General features: G+C 40.1%; 1 protein-coding gene and 1 pseudogene across 1 annotated transcript in view; both read right to left on the bottom strand.

Annotated features, from left to right (window-relative positions):
• The window catches only part of otud4 (OTU deubiquitinase 4), a 108,402-nt gene that overhangs the window by 10,030 nt on the left and 79,491 nt on the right, over positions 1 to 18,881 (bottom strand). The window contains exons 12-15 of the mRNA XM_043699024.2: positions 11,168 to 11,277; positions 9,627 to 9,825; positions 4,817 to 4,964; positions 449 to 605 (exon numbers count right to left, since the gene is read on the bottom strand). Of these exons, the coding sequence (XP_043554959.2) occupies positions 449 to 605; positions 4,817 to 4,964; positions 9,627 to 9,825; positions 11,168 to 11,277 (614 nt within the window). The remainder of the gene's footprint in view (positions 1 to 448; positions 606 to 4,816; positions 4,965 to 9,626; positions 9,826 to 11,167; positions 11,278 to 18,881) is intronic.
• Positions 12,285 to 13,679, bottom strand: LOC148152067 (centrosomal protein cep57l1-like; annotated as a pseudogene).

Below are 18,881 nucleotides of genomic sequence, written 5' to 3'. Positions count from 1 at the left end.
ATTAACAACAATTATATTCAACTTTTGAAAATGCTAGTATTTCTTGTTACAAAATGAATGCTATCTTTGAACATTTGTAAAGCCATTTGTTACTTCGGTGATGTGGGGATTTCCTCACATCTCCTCAAAACTCTCTGCACCTTCCCTTTCATCCATGCCCCGGTCACCGAATCCCTCCAGCAAGGGGAAAAGTTCCCTCCTGGCCACATCCCTCTATATACATTTCAATCACCTCTGCTCCTAGGAAAATAACCTCAGTCTGTCTAGTCTCTCTTCATAATTAAAAGCCTCCAGTCTAGAAACCATCCTGATAAATAATCTCTGTAACCTCTCCAGTGCAATCACATCCCCTCCTATACTGTGGATTCCAGAAATGCACACAATATACTCCATGCAATATGCAACTATATTTTAAATTGTATCAGTAATCTCCAATTAAACATATTACCTGCTGATTGGCAAGTGACTGACTCAGATGGATGTACTGAAAGCACCGGTGAAGTCAATGATGGTGTTGATGAAGGAAGATGTGACGAGCTCATATCTGACTGAAGGACAGGATCCATTCTTTGTGCTGTAGGGCAAGGGGGAATCTCCAATGGATTCTTCAAAACAGACATTTAAATGAAATTAGTATGCAGAATTTTTAATCTGATAATTATACTATTTGCATGTACTCAAACTACACATGATTGGAGTGCATCAGAAAATGATTGTCGTCATCTTGGTGGGACTTCCTGAACTTTTACCTGTGTTGAGGTACCCGTAGAGACTGAATTTTCAGAAAGAAACTCAAGCTCCTGTCAGTAGGTGAATGGATTACACGACAAAATGTTGTGTTTTAGGATGTTTACTCTAACAAACTAAAAGCTCTGTTAACTAACCACAATTTGTGTGGGCAACGTTTACTTCATACTTACTACAAGTCATCTTTATCTTCTATCCAGTGGAGTGTTCTCACCTTGCAAACCCCTTTGAGGAACAACCACCGTCTTTGGCCTCTCCCTCTGCAAAACCACCAAATCGGGCAGCCTAGCATGGATGAGCAAGCAGGTTTGCCAACTTACCTCCCGGCACATCCAAATCCTTCCCAAATGTTGGGGGTTTCTGCCTCTGCTACACTGGCAAGCAGTGAGTTCCAGATTGTTGGACCCTATTGACCGTCTCAACGCCTCAATTCAAAGTGGTAAACCTCTGATTCTACATGATTCACGCAAGCCCCTGGGTAAGATCACAATTCCCTGTTAAAAATCTTGATCTACTTAGTTATGTAACAAGCCTTCCCAATTCCTTTCCTTTTGACTTACAACCACCAGGTTGCTTCCCCTCAGAGAGCTGGCTGATGGTGTTTATTACCCAAAAATCCTGCCTAATGTGCTTCTGCACCATTTTACCAGGCATCCTCCTTATTCCTGTCTCGTGCAGGTTGTAAAATTCAGATCCTCTTATTGATCATCTCGAGTTTTTGATTTTTTTTTGCTGCTATCTGAAACTCAGCCAATCCTCAACCTCATGATTCTTCTTGAAAACGTTAGTTATCCTCTTCTTTTACTCTGGTATTAGCATCAACTTCTAGTTGGTCATGAATCAATTGCTATTAAACATAGAAACACAGAAAATACATGCAGAAATAGGCCCTTCAATCTTTTGGGTCTGCGCCACTATTCAGTAACAATTACAGCTGATCGTGCTATTTCAGCATCCCACTCCCGCTTTCTCTCCACGCCCCTTAATCTCTTTAGCCACAAGGGCCATGTCTTTCTCATTTCAGTCCGGAACAGCTTACCCCTTATTCTTAGACGGTGACCCCGAGTTCTGGACTTCCTCAACATTGGGAACATTCTTCTCACAATTAAGCTATCAGAAACATAAAATCCTATGAGATTCCCACACATTCTACTAAATTCCAGAGAGTACAAGGCCAGTCGATCCAGTCTTTCTTCACATGTCAGTCCTGCCATCCCGGGAAACAGTCTGGTGAACCTTTGTTGGACTCCCTCAATAACAAGAATGTCCTTCCTCAGACTAGAAGACCAAAACTGCACTCAATACTCAAGGTGTGGCCTCACCGAGGCCCTGTATTATTGCAACAAAACATTGCTATACTCAAATCGCAAATGCTATGAAGGCCAGCATGAAATGTGCTTTCCTCACTGCCTGCTGCACCAGCATTCCAACCTTCAGTGATTGTCCCACCATGACACCCAGGTCTCGTTGTACCTGACCTTTTCCTAAACTGCCATCATTCGAATAATAATCTGCCTTCCTGTTTTTGCCACTGGGGAGGATTTAGGAAGAATTTTGCTTTTATTTCTCATTGAATTACAAATTCATTGAGAATTCTAAAATATTTATTTCTAAAAAAATATAAGATTTCAGATTGAAGATTGCTTCCATGCTTTTGTCGGAGGATTGAATATTGATGAACTATCTCTGACAGTGTAGCATTCCTTTTGTACTGCACTGGTGTGTCAGCTTAGGTCACATGTTTGAGTCTCCAGATACAGTTTGAACCTAAACAAGAACTGTGGTACACATCGACGAAACCTCAAGCAATGGGATCTTGTGAAACAATATAGTGTTACGAAAGTCTTCTTCCACACCTGGTCTGTACCAACTCCACTTTCCCCAGCTATGCAACAATGCCTGACCCTGCCACTGAAGCCCCACTGAAACCCCTCAATTATTAAGCTAAACTTCACTAATGCTCACTACCTAGTCTCCCTACTGTAAACCTCCCCAACCTTCAAATCACCAAACTGATGTAACCTAATTCTTGCTGAAATCAAGTCCTGCAGTCTCCAAATCCCCATGCTCTCATGTCATGCAGCACATGAATTGGCTCTCAAAAGCCATGTCAACTGCAAATTCCTTCATAACCATTAGTGATTTTCTACTATTTGTGTATTCATATTTATCTGGCTCCTCTTAATATCTATTATTCATTTTGGCCTGGTGTTCAGTTATTGGTATCAACTCATTTAGCCTTTGGCCATGCTAAATTTCCCAGTGTCCAGGAATGTGCAGGTTAGGTGGATTAGCCATGGGAAATTAATGGTTAGAGGGAGAGGATAAAGGGGCACTGGTGGGGGTTTGTCTGGGTAGGATGCTGTTCAGAGGATTGGTGTGTACTTGATGGGCCGAATGGCCCACTTCAACACTGTAAAGATTCTATGGAACTCTCTCCCTGCCAATAGGTATCAAGTAATTATACAAAGTCTGCATAAAATCTCTCTTGATTTGCAAGAGACAATTAGCTATATATAGCTTCAGAAACACTACTCTGTACAGCAAGGCAAGGAGAAAGTAGAGGGATTGAACATATGCTGTTGATGCAATTCTGCATCAATCTCTAGTCAACTGAACTAATCAAACCTCCCCAGCCAGCAAATGCTTATCCAACCCTTCTTCAAACATATTATAATATAGTCCCCATTCCAATTCCATCCTTGGTTCAGCTGCTTGACTGGACCCTTTCATACTCAACGTAACCCCATGCTTTATTAAATTCAAATATTAATTTGAATGCTATGGCCTAATGTTGCATTTTCTCCATTTCTAAGATGGTAAGAACTAAGGCAATAATAATCCAATGCTCAACATCATGGAAAAGTGTCATTGTTCTTTCTGAAGCACTCTCTCTCATACACAAATGCACACAGTTTTAAGTTTGGGCTATAATATGACTATAGGATGTAGATTCTTCCACTGTTAATGCTGTTGTTGTGCTTCACTTAATTTTTAAGAGCTTTAGGACCTCTTAGGACACTGACAATATATAAAAAGTATGGTTACATTATGCCTCTACTACTCTTCCTACTAACTGCCGGAGATCAGTGAAAGAGTGTCTACATGGACCTCTCACAGGTCATATGTTGTTCACATACACAACTGGTCATTCCTTGATGCGAATCCAATTTTAAAAATGTTTTGGAGGATGATTAGTTCTAAAGATCTGTCCAATGGTGGAGTAGGAGGGTGGAATCTTGCTTAGACATGATTAACCTCCGAACTGCTTATCTGTATTGTACTCCATGTAGTGTGGATTTGGTCAAGGAGGGCTAAAACATTTCATAATATAAATTGCATCTTTGAAGAAGTGACATTATTAATAAGCTTAGTTAATCTTATGGACTCTTACATGTTTCAGCGATCTACTGCCACCGTGATCAGAGAAAAGAAATTACAATTAGCACATAACTGTACTTCACTCAAAGTTACTTAGCTTAATAACTACATCATTTACCAAGCATCTTTGAAAAAAAAATGTTGGAATAGGGTTGCAGGACAAAATAATGACACAATGAGTCTGGTGTTCATCAATCTTCTTTCATCAGGACTCATTTTATGCAACCTTCTTTGAATAATTACACTCTTTCCAAATGTTGCTCCATTACAGAAACACGTCCATGTTTTATAGTCTTGATGTACTTCTCCTTAGTCTTCTAATCCCAAATATGTTTCGTCCCTTTATCTTGCTCTGCATTCTCTGACCCCCAAATCCCTCCAACACATCATTAAACTCTTCCCATTCTCTATAGTTAGAAACTGATTTTATATAGTTTGGTTATTGATAACCGATATATTTTCCTCAATGTAACATTTTAATGGTATAATAACATTGCTTTGTTCCCTTAAAAAAATTATCAAATTAAAGAGCACTCACCAATCTCCAGATAGAATCTTGGAATGTTGGAATCTGTCATTATGCAGTTTTCTCATCAAGTGTATTAAGTCCCATCAAGTACATTGAAGACCCACAGACACTGAAATCCCAGTAACATAAAACTAAATAAAATGTAGACAACGTACTCACATGCAGTGCAGCAAAGGGTTGCTCAGCTCTCTGATGCATTTTGTCTGGGGCTTGAGCCTCATTAGCTCCTGGTTCCACCGTCACTGAAGGAGCAAGGTGTTGACATTCTGAATTTGTGTAGTTCGATTCCAAGTCTCGATCATGCTTTCTACAAATCAGATAGTTAAACAAATAATTTGTTTTAATATAGTTGGACTTAATTTTGTTCTTGTGTTCTGGGAAAAAAATGGATCAAGAAAATTCCACTGCAGCAGTGAGAGAACACACTTTAGAGGACAGTGGATCATAGCACAAACAAAATACAATGAACTCTCAGTCGACAGATGAGCACAACAATCCTTCACTTAAATAAGTTCCAGTTGAACACACACCCAGGGAGAGCTCACAAATTAGACTTACAGCTTGACAGTCTAATCTTTGATGTTTCAGGTTCTGGAGACATTTCAAAAAGGGTGAATTTTGAAAAGCTAATTGGCTTCAACTTTCTCCTTATGTGAGAGCATGGTGTGAGCAAGTTGGATATTGCATTTTCTGCATTAAGCAGTGACTATGCTTCTAGATGTACTTAATAGGTCATGGAGCTCTGAGATTTCAAAGCGTCTTAAAAATCCTGATATAAATGCAAGTCCTTACTTGCTTTCTCAGCTGATGATGCAAGAACTGAAAGACACGGATTCAAAGTTTTGCACAAGAGATACAGAACATTTTTTTTGTTACATGGAGACGCAATTAACTGAAACTTGCTGGCATCAGGCTAGTAGAAATAGAAAACAATGCAAAATTTCAAAAGGAAGTTGGATAGGGATGGGGAAGAAATAAACTTGCAGGATTTCACAGATAGAGTGAAAGAATGAGACTGACAGGACTACTCTACAAGGAGCTAGCATGGACTTAAGATAAATGAACTCCTTCTCTGCTATTACACCTACAAACTAAATTGTACACCATAGCATGTTCATCACAACCCCTCCCAGGCACTTCATTGGTTAAAATATTGGGGGAGACAAAGAGAAGGAAAGCAAGGTTTATGGTCCCAACAGTAAAACTGCACTGATTCTTTGTTTGGAGTGCTGGAAATTGCTTTGTGACTATCACATTGGATTGCTCGCACTTCACTTCAAGCATTGCTGCTCCACTGTTGACTGCAAATTGGAATCTTATTGATAGTCAGGACCTGTGCTCGGATGGGTATGAAATTCCACATCATGGATCTTTAAGCCTTCTATGCAATGTATTAAATAGTGGAGGAACTGCAAATGGACTTGAGGATCATAATTTCTAAAAACTGACCATGAGTAATTTGTAATGCATGAACATAACATATGCCAAATTATTCAAAAAATAAATAAATAAGATCAATGAGAAATCCATTCTTCACTTCGAAGATGAAATTGTCAGTTAACATCTTACACACTACGGCTGTACTTTGCCTACTCCAGCCCTGCACTGCAGGTTAAACCAAACTGTACTTGTGTGCATCTGAATGAGAAACAGGAAGAACTGAGTTTGAATATATACTGCTAATTTTCTATTAGAGAGTTGTGTCCATTGCAAATTACATTGAGAATGTCCAAGCTCATCTTAGTTGTCTTTATTTTCAGGATTTAGGAGACACAGGTGAGATTGTAATTACAGACTATTCCTAATTCATTTGTTACAGTGTTGATAGTCTGCTGCAGTCACTTGGTCACAGCATTTCCGCAATGCAGCTGAGTAGTCAATTAAGAAGCTAACTTTATTGAACTAGTAATGCGTTGGCTTGACCAGGTAGCAGTTTTCTTTCCCTCCTGAAGGATACTGGTGAAAAACTTAAGTTTTAAAACAACCTGGTAGCTTTTATAGTAATTTTCTTCTGTTTTTTTCCAGCACATTACTTTGGATCCTTTGGCTCCAGTAATGGTGAATGCCACAAAATTCACAACTATTAAAGAAACTTACAGAAATATATAAAATATATGAAAGGAATAGATAGGATGGAAACAGGGAGGTTGTTTCCACTGGCAGGTGAAACTAGAACTAGTGGGGCATAACCTCAAAATAAGGTGGAACAGATTTACGACTGAGTTCATTAGCAACTTCTTCAGCCAAATGATTGTGAATCTGTGGAATTTTCTGCCAATTAGAACAGTTGAGGCTACCTCACCAAATATTTTTAAGGCAAAGACAAATAAGATTTTTGAACAGTAAAGGAATTAAGTGTTATGGTGAGCGGGTACATACATGGAGCTGGGTCCACGAAAAGATCACCCATGATCTTAGTGAATGGCTGAGAAGACTCAATGGATCAGATGGCCTCCCCTGCTCCTATTTTTTAAGGTCTTATTAAAGGCTGCAACAGCACTGCAACATTTTGGGAGGCTATTTATGCTGAAATCCAGGAGTTGCAGTGCACGTCAAAAACAAAACAGCTCATGCAGAGGGTGAAGCAGAACCACTGTCATTTGGGAAGCAGGGTGACCTGCCCAGGGATACGCGGGTTGGTCAATCCACCTGTAATTAAGATATACGGTCTACACACCTTAACATTACTACTGGCCCCAAATTTCATCCACTGCATTTACTCATTTGTGCGATTGGCAGACTGTTGTTTTGGCTTAATGGCAGTATGCTGATCATAATAAATACTACTCATCTTGCTGATGCTTAAAATCAATACAAAACAGCATCTCACCATCACATATACCTTCAAGTTGTTTGCAACAAGCAGAAGTAATAACTGCACCCAAACAGTATGTGCTTACAAAGCCCAAACCACTGTCCACTATACACTGACGTGATTCCATCATTGGACAGCATTTTCTATATAATTCAATTACACTAAGAATTTAAATAGTCAGTCACACTCACAATGTGCCACATTTGCGCACACTCGAAGATTTGAAACCTTTCTGGTTTAATATATTTTTATACAATAAGCACTCTTTGCACATCAAAAGAGCACATATATACATTGTGCCTGTTTAAACTCAACAAAATAGGTCACTGCCATTCTCAAACTTATTTTTCAAGGTAATGCCTTAATTCTCCTAGTCTCCAGCATCTGCAGTCCTCACTTTCTCCTAGTTGATTTTAACCTTCTGCGAATCCTCTTGCAAGGATGCCTTCCTTGAAGAAGCTCTCCTCGTCCCTCTACAAGGATCTCAGTGAGTCCCTCTCTCACTGCACCCCCCAGGTCATCTCCTCTGCCCACCTGCTTGACACATCCTCCTCATTCCTGAAGAAGGGCTTATGCCTGAAACGTCGATTCTCCTGCTCCTTTGATGCTGCCTGACCTGCTGCGCTTTTCCAGCAACACATTTTTCAGCAATGCCTTAATTAATCAGAGTCAAACTGTTTGGTTTAAATTTAAACAAGGCTCAGCGGTTTACTGTCAATTAACAAATAACTGGTGTATTCTTCATAGCAACATCTCTACCCAGGAGTCCGCTTTCCAACCAGTCAGTATTTTCCTCAAAGTGCCTTATCCATTTTCAGTGTAAAAAGATGTGTTTTATTTACATTGGCATTTATTGCATATTGTCCAAATGAAAGCAAAATGCAAAGTTTCAAAAAATGTGTCATTTTTCAGCACTACTCAAGTTCTGCACTAACAAACTAATGAGAGAGGGAAATGTGAAATAAGTCAAATGACCAGACCAATGGAAAGTTTTGAGCCTGTGTTTTCACAATCCCAATGGATCGTATTTACAGGATGGTGGTCATACCATACCAAATGACAACTTATCCAACCTAATCCCATCTTCTTTCTTTCAAGCAGTGAGTTCCAGATTTTCTGGGTACTTTCCCTTGAATCCTCTCTAAACCTCTTAAATCTATGCTCCTCGTTATCAACTCAACCAAGATAAATACAGCCTTCCTAACCATTCAATCCAGATCCCTCAATTTTACGCACTTAAAGTAGATTTTATCCCCTCAGCCTTCTCTCTTTCAAGAAACAACTCTAGCTTCTCCAATCTTTCCTCAAATGCTCCCATCCAGATAACGTTCTCATACATTCCCTATTTATCTTGTCCAGTGCAAACACAATCTTTCCTATAACATGTTAGAACTATACAATCCCTTGTAACAGTGAAATGTTACATATCAGAAACTACATATCATCTACTTGTATTTGTAATGATGTAGCCTAACTTGTCATTTATAAAGTTCCAACATAACCACCCAAATTTTAGTCTCACCCAATAAAGGGAAGCATTCTGCATGTTATCTTAACAAACTTATCCATTGTCCAGCCATGTTCAAGGACTTAAGGATATATTCTCTAAGGTCCCTCTGTTACTCTACACTTCTCAGCATTATGCCATATATTGTCTATTCCTTTTTGGCTTCCATATTACTTGGCTTTTTCTGACCAAATCTCATTGCCATTGTTACAACCATATGCCTAGTCCATTGATATCTTGCAGTGTGCAAGTTCCTTTTTCATCATCAACCACATTAAACGTTTGTATTGAATTTAAACTTATTGATCATGCCCTATTACATTCAAATTCAAAACATTGACACTCATCACAAAAAGCAAAAGTCCTCATACTGGTGTATAGCCTGAATAGAAACAGAGTTCACATCACAAAATGTTCATCAATCATTACATTTTGCTTCCCACCTTTGAGCTAATTTTAAATCCAGAATACCACTTTGCCTTGGATCCCAAGGTCCAACTTTTCATGATTAATCTGCACATGGGACCATATCAAAAGTCTCGCTAAGATCCATTTAGACGGTATCAAATGCACTACTCCCACTAAAGCTCCTTGTTATGTATAGTGAAACCCAAAGAACTAGCGAAGGGAGATTCCCCGATACTCACTTTGAGAGTTTGGGAAAGTCTTCGTCTCGTCCTACATACTCAGCTGATGATTTTTTGGGTTGTTGACCTGGGGACTGCTGTGTGGAGCACTGCTGCCTGGCACCCATTGTTTGTTGCAGACGTGGCGGAATGCTTGACTGTAATCGATTTGGTTTATTTACAAAACTACTTGAATTCTTCACTCCCTTGAAGTCAGCTTCTGCCAAGTGAAATACACAATTCTTTTATGTACAGTATTTTGGGCTGAGTGTATGATAGCATGGCACAACAGAATCACCTACCAACAAAACATCTTCTTGGTACACTTGGTGTTCTAGGTGATACCTGTAGCCCAGACTGAAATGCCTGTAAAATGGTCAATTCACTTCAGTGTAGAATGTTGCAAAAGATGACAAAGGGAAATAAAATGACAAAGAAACTTTAGTTATCAGAGCTAGGGTTATCAATAAACCTGTGGGAAGAACTTTGAAAGTATTTTTATCTTCAAACTGAAAGATGTGAGAACTTTGACGCAGAGTAAGGAACACTGCTGCAATGTCCATCAAGCCTGTGGAACATTGAACGTCTCATAACAGTCAAAAGAGGCATTTTGAAACAGTTCATAGGAACTCTGTCCATTAGGGATAGCATTGCCATTCACATGACATTGAACTGACCATGCATTTAGTAACTAATTTCTGATCACCATAGTTTCTGAACCCATGTCCAGAGAGGTATGACATTGTTTTGTTTTTTCATTGTGCAGCCAAAAAGAGGTTCTGCTTTTCCCTGAGCATCCAACAGTACACCACCTGTGCACAGGACTAAAATATTAAGAGTCTGGTTAGAGAACGTCACCCTTTTAGTCTTCTTGGTAAGTTTAAGGCGGGCAATTGGAAGGGAGTGTCCATTTTCTATGAATTAAGGATTTACAGCTGAGGTGAAAGATACTAGAGCCTTTTCTTCTGTGGAATAAAGATCGAGAGACAAGGCTAAGGATTTGGTGGATAATTCTACTTTTTAGGTATGATTTGGAAACCAGATGGATAAAATTTTAATCTCATCGTTTAACTTTAAAGATGGAAATAGATACAAGAGGCCAGGTGTCTTACAGTTTAAAAGGGTACCAGACAAATTAGACTGGGAGGATTCAATTTCTGTGGATATTCACAAAATTGAAAGCAATCAGTTCACAAGTTTTATCACTCATTGAAGGATCCTGCATAACGTCCATCAGCAATCAATATGCTAATTATATTCAATAATTTTGAAGTGTAGTTTGAGAACTTTATAATCCTACACCTTTGCCAGTGTTGCTATTCAAGTCTGAACCCTTGTAACAGTGAAATGTTACACATCAGAAACTACATATCATCTACTTGCATTTGTATTGATGATCACGATATAAAACTATAAATGGATATATATAAAATAAATGGCAAGTTAATATATATCAGTTTGTAGAAACAGATTTAAGCATTGTTTTGTTACTGTCATATTGTAAATCACAAATCTCGACTTCCACCACAATCAAAGAATGTATTAAAAAGAGAAGTCTTTACCAGAGTTGATATTCATTGGCTTCTTAGCTCTTTTCCCCTGAACTCTGTTCCAGCTTGAGCCCCGAGAAACCTGTGTAAGTGGCCTAAGGTTCTGGAGAGAGGCATTGTATCTAAACAGAAATAATACATACATATACGTTTGAAGAAGCATACAGCTTGTCATGACATTCCTACTTCATGGTTTTCTTTAAGCAGCTCCTGCATGTTTTTGGTATCATTTATATTTTCAATATTCAGTCCAGCCCTTTAGTGCTGTTTTTGAGATTTGTCACTTTCTGATTTTGCAGTTCTGCTGCTGTAAGAGCAAACATAACCCAATAAATCGAGTATAAAATTAGAAGGGCGCCTGAACAAAATACAACGATGCAGCATTCACCAGTTACTTGTTATCTGTAACCTGCTACTTGTGACTGCATTTTCTTTTTAGTAAATAAATCATTTGGTATTTTGCAAATGTAAGTAACTTGAAATGAGTGAGAATTGGCACATTCACAACAAAACAATGGACAGATCTCACCCACAGTTACTGTGCATTACCCTAATGGACAATGATAACTTGTAATTGGGCCACTAGATGGAGCATTGGCCACCAACTCTCAGAATGAATCATAGAATCCGTAAAGTGCAGCAAGAGGCCATCGAGTCTGCACCAACCCTGCGAAGAACATCCTACCTAGACCCAGCCCGCCACCCTATCTCTGCAACCTTGCCTTTACCCTGGCTAACCCACCTAACCCAAACACTATGGGGCAATTTGGCATGGCCAATCCACCTAAACTGCACATCTTTAGACTGCGGGAGGAAGCTAGAACCCCGGTGCAAACTCCCATTAAACACAGTAACCCAAGGCTGGAATTGACCCGGGTCCCAGGTGCTGTGAGGGAACTGGGTTAGGGTTAGGGCTAGCAGTGTTAACCACAGAGCCATTGTGCCACGCATTTTATTTTTTTGACCAAGCGGGTTTTTAATTTGAATATGAAAAATTAAATAACACATATACAAAGGTTGATGACAATCTTAAATCTCTCTCTCTCTCTCTCTCTCTCTCTCTCTCTCAACAAGACCATCCCTTGGGTGCAGCTGACACTTCCTTTCGCGCCAGTATTGAGTATCTCCCTCAATACTTTTTTTTTGCTTTCACCTTCATCTCAACACTGCCCTGGTGCTTTTTGGAGTTTAGCAATTTATTCCACTCTATTCTTCTCCAGTTGTTTTACTGGACAGTCAACTTCACATTCTAAATCTTCACAGACATCAATATTTTCAGCAGCTTGTATTTGTTTTAACAGATCTTGATGCTCACAAAGCTCATTTGGCTGTGCGCATCCTGCAATTCCAAGAGAAGCTCAGAAAGCTCAGCTGGTGAAGAGGACATGGAAAAGGATACAAATTGTGATCCCCATTCCTCACTCTGTCGGTATCACAAGTTACTTTTTATGGATTCTTAAGAGCCCTTTGAACAGGAAGTTTCTGTCTTCCATCAAATGTCATTATGTTATAGTGTCAGAGTATTGAGTACAGGAGTTGGGAGGTCATGTTACGGCTGTACAGGACATTGGTTAGGCCACTTTTGGAATGCTGTGTGCAATTCTGTTCTCCTTCCTATCGAAAGGATGTTGTGAAACTTGTAAGGATTCAGAAAGGATTTACAAGGATGTTGCCAGGGTTGGAGGATTTGAGCGAAAGGGAGAGGTTGAATAGGCTGGGGCTGTTTTCCTTGGAGCGTCGGAGGCTGAGGGGTGACCTTATAGAGGTTTATAAAATCATGAGTGGTATGGATAGGATAAATAGACAAGGTCTTTTCCCTGGGGTGGGGGGAGTCCAGAACTGGAAGTTATAGGTTTAGGGCGAGAGGGGAAAGATATAAAAGAGACCTAAGTGACAACTTTTTCATACAGAAGGTGATACATGTATGGAATAAGCTGCCAGAGGAAGTGGTGGAGGCTGGTACAATTGCAGCATCTAAAAGGCATCTGGATGAGTATATGAATAGGAAGGGTTTGGTGCTGGTAGGTGGGACTAGATTGGGTTGGAATATCTGGTCAGCATGGACGAGTTGGACTGAAGGGTCTGTTTCTGTGCTGCAAATCTCTATAACTCTATCAGATGGAAAGCATTATGTACATTTGTCGTGACAGACTTACTGGAACTAATGGATGTGCAAGCACAAATGAAAAATTCTGCATGGCCTGACCAAACATGAGGCAAGCAACAGTTTTCTCTTTTCATTATGCACTAGGTCTTTCCTCCTCTTGATTTTCTTGTCCTTCTTTACAGAGCACAATTCCGTAAGTGTTCTGTTCATTTCAAGTCCAGGTGTCTGAAGCTAAGCTGTGTTATCTTGTATAAGTTTACGCTGATGTTCTTTTCAAAGTTTCTATTCTAGTTCACTAATTCTCTTTTCAGCTCTGGTCTATTTAGCATTGACGGTTGGACACTCTTGGTCTTGCCTTTCCAATTACTCAAGTTTTGATTGCAGTTCTGCCTGGTTCCAGTGCCTATCCATCTGCAGAGAGGTATTTATGGCCCACCATCACCCTCATGTATTTTAACTGTTCCTCTAAAAGTGAGCAGCACTCTTTAATTGGCAGCTTCAGCGGCTGTTTTCATCAGCATCAGTCTGGGTCTCCTTTTGACAGCTTTAGTTGGTCTGTAACTCCGTGCAGCTTTTTCTTTCAGCATTATGGTGGATCCAGCCCAGGATTCCAGTGGGGGCAGGGCAGGGGTGAGTTCTGAACCCAGAGGACTCCTGAAATGGACTAAGTGGACTTCGTCTTAAAATTCTCCTTTTTAAAAAATTCCTCTTTTTCCCCCTTTAGTATATTAACAGGGAAGGACCAGTATTCTCAACTTTTAAAAAAAATTTTATTTTTCTAATTTATTATTTGTACTTCGCAAGTCTGTAATACGGGACATTTTACTTCTTAGTTTTTCTACTTTTTCCCTAAGAATTTGTACCTAAGATGGTACTGTAAGCGGCGACTCGTAAACGTTTCTCTGTACTCATCTGAGTACTTGTGACAATAAAGCTAATACAATTCAACATGTGCCAGCCGAACACAAGTTCATTAAATATTCCCTTCTCGATTCCCTTCCTTGTTCTGCTATATTTCATAGATCCCCTACAGCGTGGAAGCAGCCACTGTATGTATATGTTTGTAATGAAGAAAAACAAATCCCATCAGGGTAGTTTAGAAGAATTCATGTCTTGAATTTGGGAATGTTTTGAACTCATTGTATATATTTAAGCTTCTAATTGAGTCAACAGACTTCCAAATTCTCCTTTGCCTCTAACATCACTGGCAAGTAGGAATAGCAACACAATAAGCAAGAGGCAGCCATTTGGCCCTTCCAGCTTGATCTGCCACTCAATAAGTTCATGGTGATCTGATTGTAAATCAAGTAAAAGCAAAATACTGCTTCAGAAAACCAGAAAACAGACAGGCTAGAAAAACTCAGCAGATCTGGCAGCATCTACAGAAAGAGAAGGGGAGCTAACCTTTCACCCTTGTTATGAAGATGTGGGTGTACTGTACCTTTAAGAGAGTTAAAAGCTAGCAGAACTACCTGACACAGCATCAAATGTTCTGAACAAGATATAATGTAACAACTGGTCAAACAACTCGATTAGCTGGTTGCTTGGAGACAACAAAACAAATTCGAATTAGGCCAATCAGTTTAAATTATACCCCGAAAAATACCAGACTCCAATCAAGTTTGAATTTAGTGTCATGACAATCTTAAAAGTCAATGACAATCCGAGGCTTTGGGGATATAAGACCGGGGAAAACTGAACAGTTGGGAGGAGAACTGCCAAGCCATCAGCATCTGCAGACTGCCCGGAGACTAGCTCTCTAAAAGGTACCTTCGCCATCTGGTTGGTTTTGAAAATTTGAATTTTTGGTAAATCTTAATGGGGGTTTATCAGACTAGTATTATAGAAGGGAAAGTAAAAGATAGGTTAGAGGAAGGAGCTGTAAATAGTGGTTAATTAAGTATTCTCTGGTATACTTTAAAGAAATAAAGTTGTGAACTTTAAATAGTTCTTGGCCTCTCGAATTTTCACAGATTACTGCATGGGATAAATCTTTTTTGTGTTGCTGGTTTAAATTAAGCAGGAGGTTTACTCTTCTCTGAAAACATCATATTAGTCTTTAAATAATATTGCAATTTTCTCTCCACAGACGTTGCCAGACCTGCTGAATTTCTCCAAAACTTTGTTTTCACTTGTAACTTTAAATCCACATTACCCCAGATAACCCATCATTCCCTTGTTTAACAGAATCCATCTATCAGTCTTTTCCCTGGGGTCAGGGAGTCCAGAACTAAAGGGCATAGGTTTAGGGTGAGAGGGGTAAGATATAAAAGGGACATAATGAGCAACTTTTTCACGCAGAGGGTGGTACGTATATGGAATGAGCTGCCAGAGGAAGTGGTGGAGGTTGGTACACTTGCAACATTTAAGAGGCATTTGGATGGGTATATGAATAGAAAGGGTTTGGAGGGATGTGGACCGGGTGCTGGCAAGTGGGACTAGATTAGGGTGGGACATCTGGACGGCATGGACGGGTTGGACCGAAGGGTCTGTTTCCATGCTGTACATCTCTGACTCTATGACTTTATTTTGACCAATATTTCAGCAAAAGAGCTCCGAAGACTTATAACCCCCCAGAGAGAAAAAAAGTCAGTTTTAAACAGTGACTTCAATTCTAGAATCCCTCAGAAGAGGAAGCATCACCTCCATTTACCCTGTCAAGACCCCTGAGGATCTTATGCTTTCATCAGATTTCCTCCTACTCTTCTAATCTCTAGCATGTACGAGCCTAGCCTGTACCACCTTTCCTCAACAAGACAACACATTAATTGCCAGGTATTAGTCTGGTAAACCTCCTTTGACCTGCTTCCCACGCATTTGCATCTACCTTAGGAAAAGCAACCAATACTGTCTACAGTACTCCAGATGTCTCACCAATGCCCTGTATAACTGAAGCATAACCCCCATTATTTTTATCAACAGTTATCTTGAGGAGAACAGAATATATTATATCAGCCTTCCTAATTACTTGCTTCACCTGAGTACGAATCTTTTATGATTCATACACTAGGACATGCAGATCATTTTGAATCTCAGTGCTCTGCACCATTTAGATAATATGCTTCATTTTATTCTTCTTGCCAAAATGAACAATTACAAATTTTTCTACAGTATACACCTTTTACCACTTCTTTGACCACGTACTTAGCCTATCCAAATCTTTTTGCAGCCTCCTTGCAGCCACATCACAACTTACTTTTCTGCGTATCTGTGTCATCAGCAAACTTGGCAACCGCATCTTCCATATCTTCATCCAATTCACTTTTGTAAATTGTAGAAGGTTAAGGGCCCAGCACCAAACCCTGTGGCACATCAGCTGTTACATTTTGCCAACCAGAAAATGACCCACCTGTGCACATTCTCTGTTTTGTTAGCCAGCCAACATTCTATCCACGCCAATGTCTACCCCCTACACGACGAATTTTAATTTTCTGCAGTAACCTTTGATGTGGCATTTTACCAAATATATTCCCGTTCCTAGAATATAGAACCGTACAGCACAGAAATAGGCCCTTCAGCACACAATGCTGCCAGGTTAAACTAATCCCTTCTGCCAGCCCTTGATCCATATCCCTGCACTCCTTGCATATTCATATGCTTATCTAAAAGTTCCTTAAACACCCCTATCATTTCTGCTTCCACCACCACCCCTGGCAGTACGTTCCAGACTCCTACCACTCTGTGTAAAAAAACTTGCCCCTCACATCTCCTTTGAACTTTCCCCCTCTCACATTAAATGTATGCTTTAGACATTTCAACTCTGGGAAAAAGATTCTGACCATCAGCCCTGTCTGTGCACCTCATAATTTTACAGAATTTTAATTCTATCAAGTCTCCCCTCAGCCTCCGCCACTCCAGAGAGAACAACTCAAATTTTTCAAGCCTCTCCTTATAGTTCATACCGTCCGATTCAGGCAGCCTCCTCTGCAAAGCCTCCACATCCTTCCTGTAATGTGGCGACCAGAATTGAATGCAATACTTGCCTAACCAAAGTCTTATAAAGGTGCAACATAACATACTGACTCTTGTACTGAACTCCCCAAACAATAAAAGGTAAGCATGACATACACCCTCTTTACCACCCTATCTACTTGAGTAGCCACTTTCAGGGAGCTATGGACTTGAACCCCAAGGTCCCTTTCTACATCAATGCTGTTCAGGGTCCTGCCATTAACTGTATACTTTTCCTTAATGTTTGATCTCCCAAAGTGCAGCACCTCACAATTACTGGCATTAAACTCCATCTGCCATTTTTCCGCCCATATCCACAACTGATCTGTATCCCACTGTATCCTGTGACAACCTTCTACATTGTTCACAACTCCCCCGATCTTGGCATCATCTACAAACTTACTAATCCACCCAGCTACATTTTCATCCATATCACAAACATCAGAGGTTCTAGTAAAGATCCTTGCAGAACACAATAGTCACGGACCTCCAGCCTGAAAAACAATCTTCCACCCACGACCTTCTGCCTTTTATGGCCAAGTCATCATGGATCCTAAGCATCTGCATCTTCTGGATGAGCCTATCATGAGTGACCTTGTCGAAAGCTTTACTGAAATCCATGTAGACAACATCCACTGCTCCATCCTCCTCAATCACCTTTGTCACCGCCACAAAAAATTCATACAAGTTAGTAAGACACGATCAGCCCTGCTAGGAGAAAGTGAGGACTGCACATGCTGGAGATCAGAGTCAAAAGCTGTTGTGGAGAAGCACAGCCAGTCAGGCAGCATCCAAGGAGCAGGAGTGTTAACGTTTCGAGCATAAGCTCTTCATCAGGAACGACGAAGAGCTTATGCTCAAAATGTTGACTCTCCTGCTCCTCAGATGCTGCCTGACCAGCCTTTCTTTTCCAGCACCACACCTTTTGACTACGACCTGTCCTGCACAAAGCCACGGTGAGTGTCCCTAATTAACCCATGCTTTTCCAAATGTGCATAAATCCTATCCCTAAGAATTCTCTCCAATACCTTCCCAACCATCGATGTGAGACTCACTAGTCTACAGTTTCCTGGATTATCCCTATTTCCCTTCTTGAACAGAGGGACAACATTAGCTACTCATCAGTCATCTGGAACCTCTCCAGTGGCTAATGATGATGCAAAGATCTTGATCAAGGCCCCAGCAATCTCCTCTCTTCCCCTCTCAGTAACCTGCGTAGATACCATCTGGCCTTGGGAACTATCCACCTAAATGCTCTTCGAGACCCAATACCACTTCTTTCTTGATCTCAAAATGCTGTAGCATATTGGCATACTCTATACAAATCTCACCACCCTCCACATCCTTCTGGTGAATACTGACTCAAGATACTCATTTAGGATCTCACCCACATCCTTTGTCTCCATGAACAAGTTCCCTCCTTTATCCCGGAGTGATCCTACCTTCTTCCTTGTTATCCTCTTGTTTCTAATGAATGTGCAGAATGCTATGTTCCATGTCGTTATTTGCCAATTCACTTCATCCAGCTCTTTCAATGTTAATAGCAAAAGTCTCATTGTCAGTTCTCTTTGTGTCAAGATGAATGTAAATTTCAATCATATTATGGTCACTGCTACACAGGGAAGTCTTCACTAGAAGATCATCAATTAATCCTATCTCTTTACAAGA

The sequence above is a fragment of the Chiloscyllium plagiosum genome, unplaced genomic scaffold (genome assembly GCF_037043375.1).
Source record: "Chiloscyllium plagiosum isolate Xiang-an unplaced genomic scaffold, Cpla_swu_hap1 HiC_scaffold_1, whole genome shotgun sequence".
Lineage (NCBI taxonomy): Eukaryota > Metazoa > Chordata > Chondrichthyes > Orectolobiformes > Hemiscylliidae > Chiloscyllium > Chiloscyllium plagiosum.
Note: the sequence above shows the minus strand (reverse complement) of the source record. Positions and strands in the feature narration are given on the sequence as shown.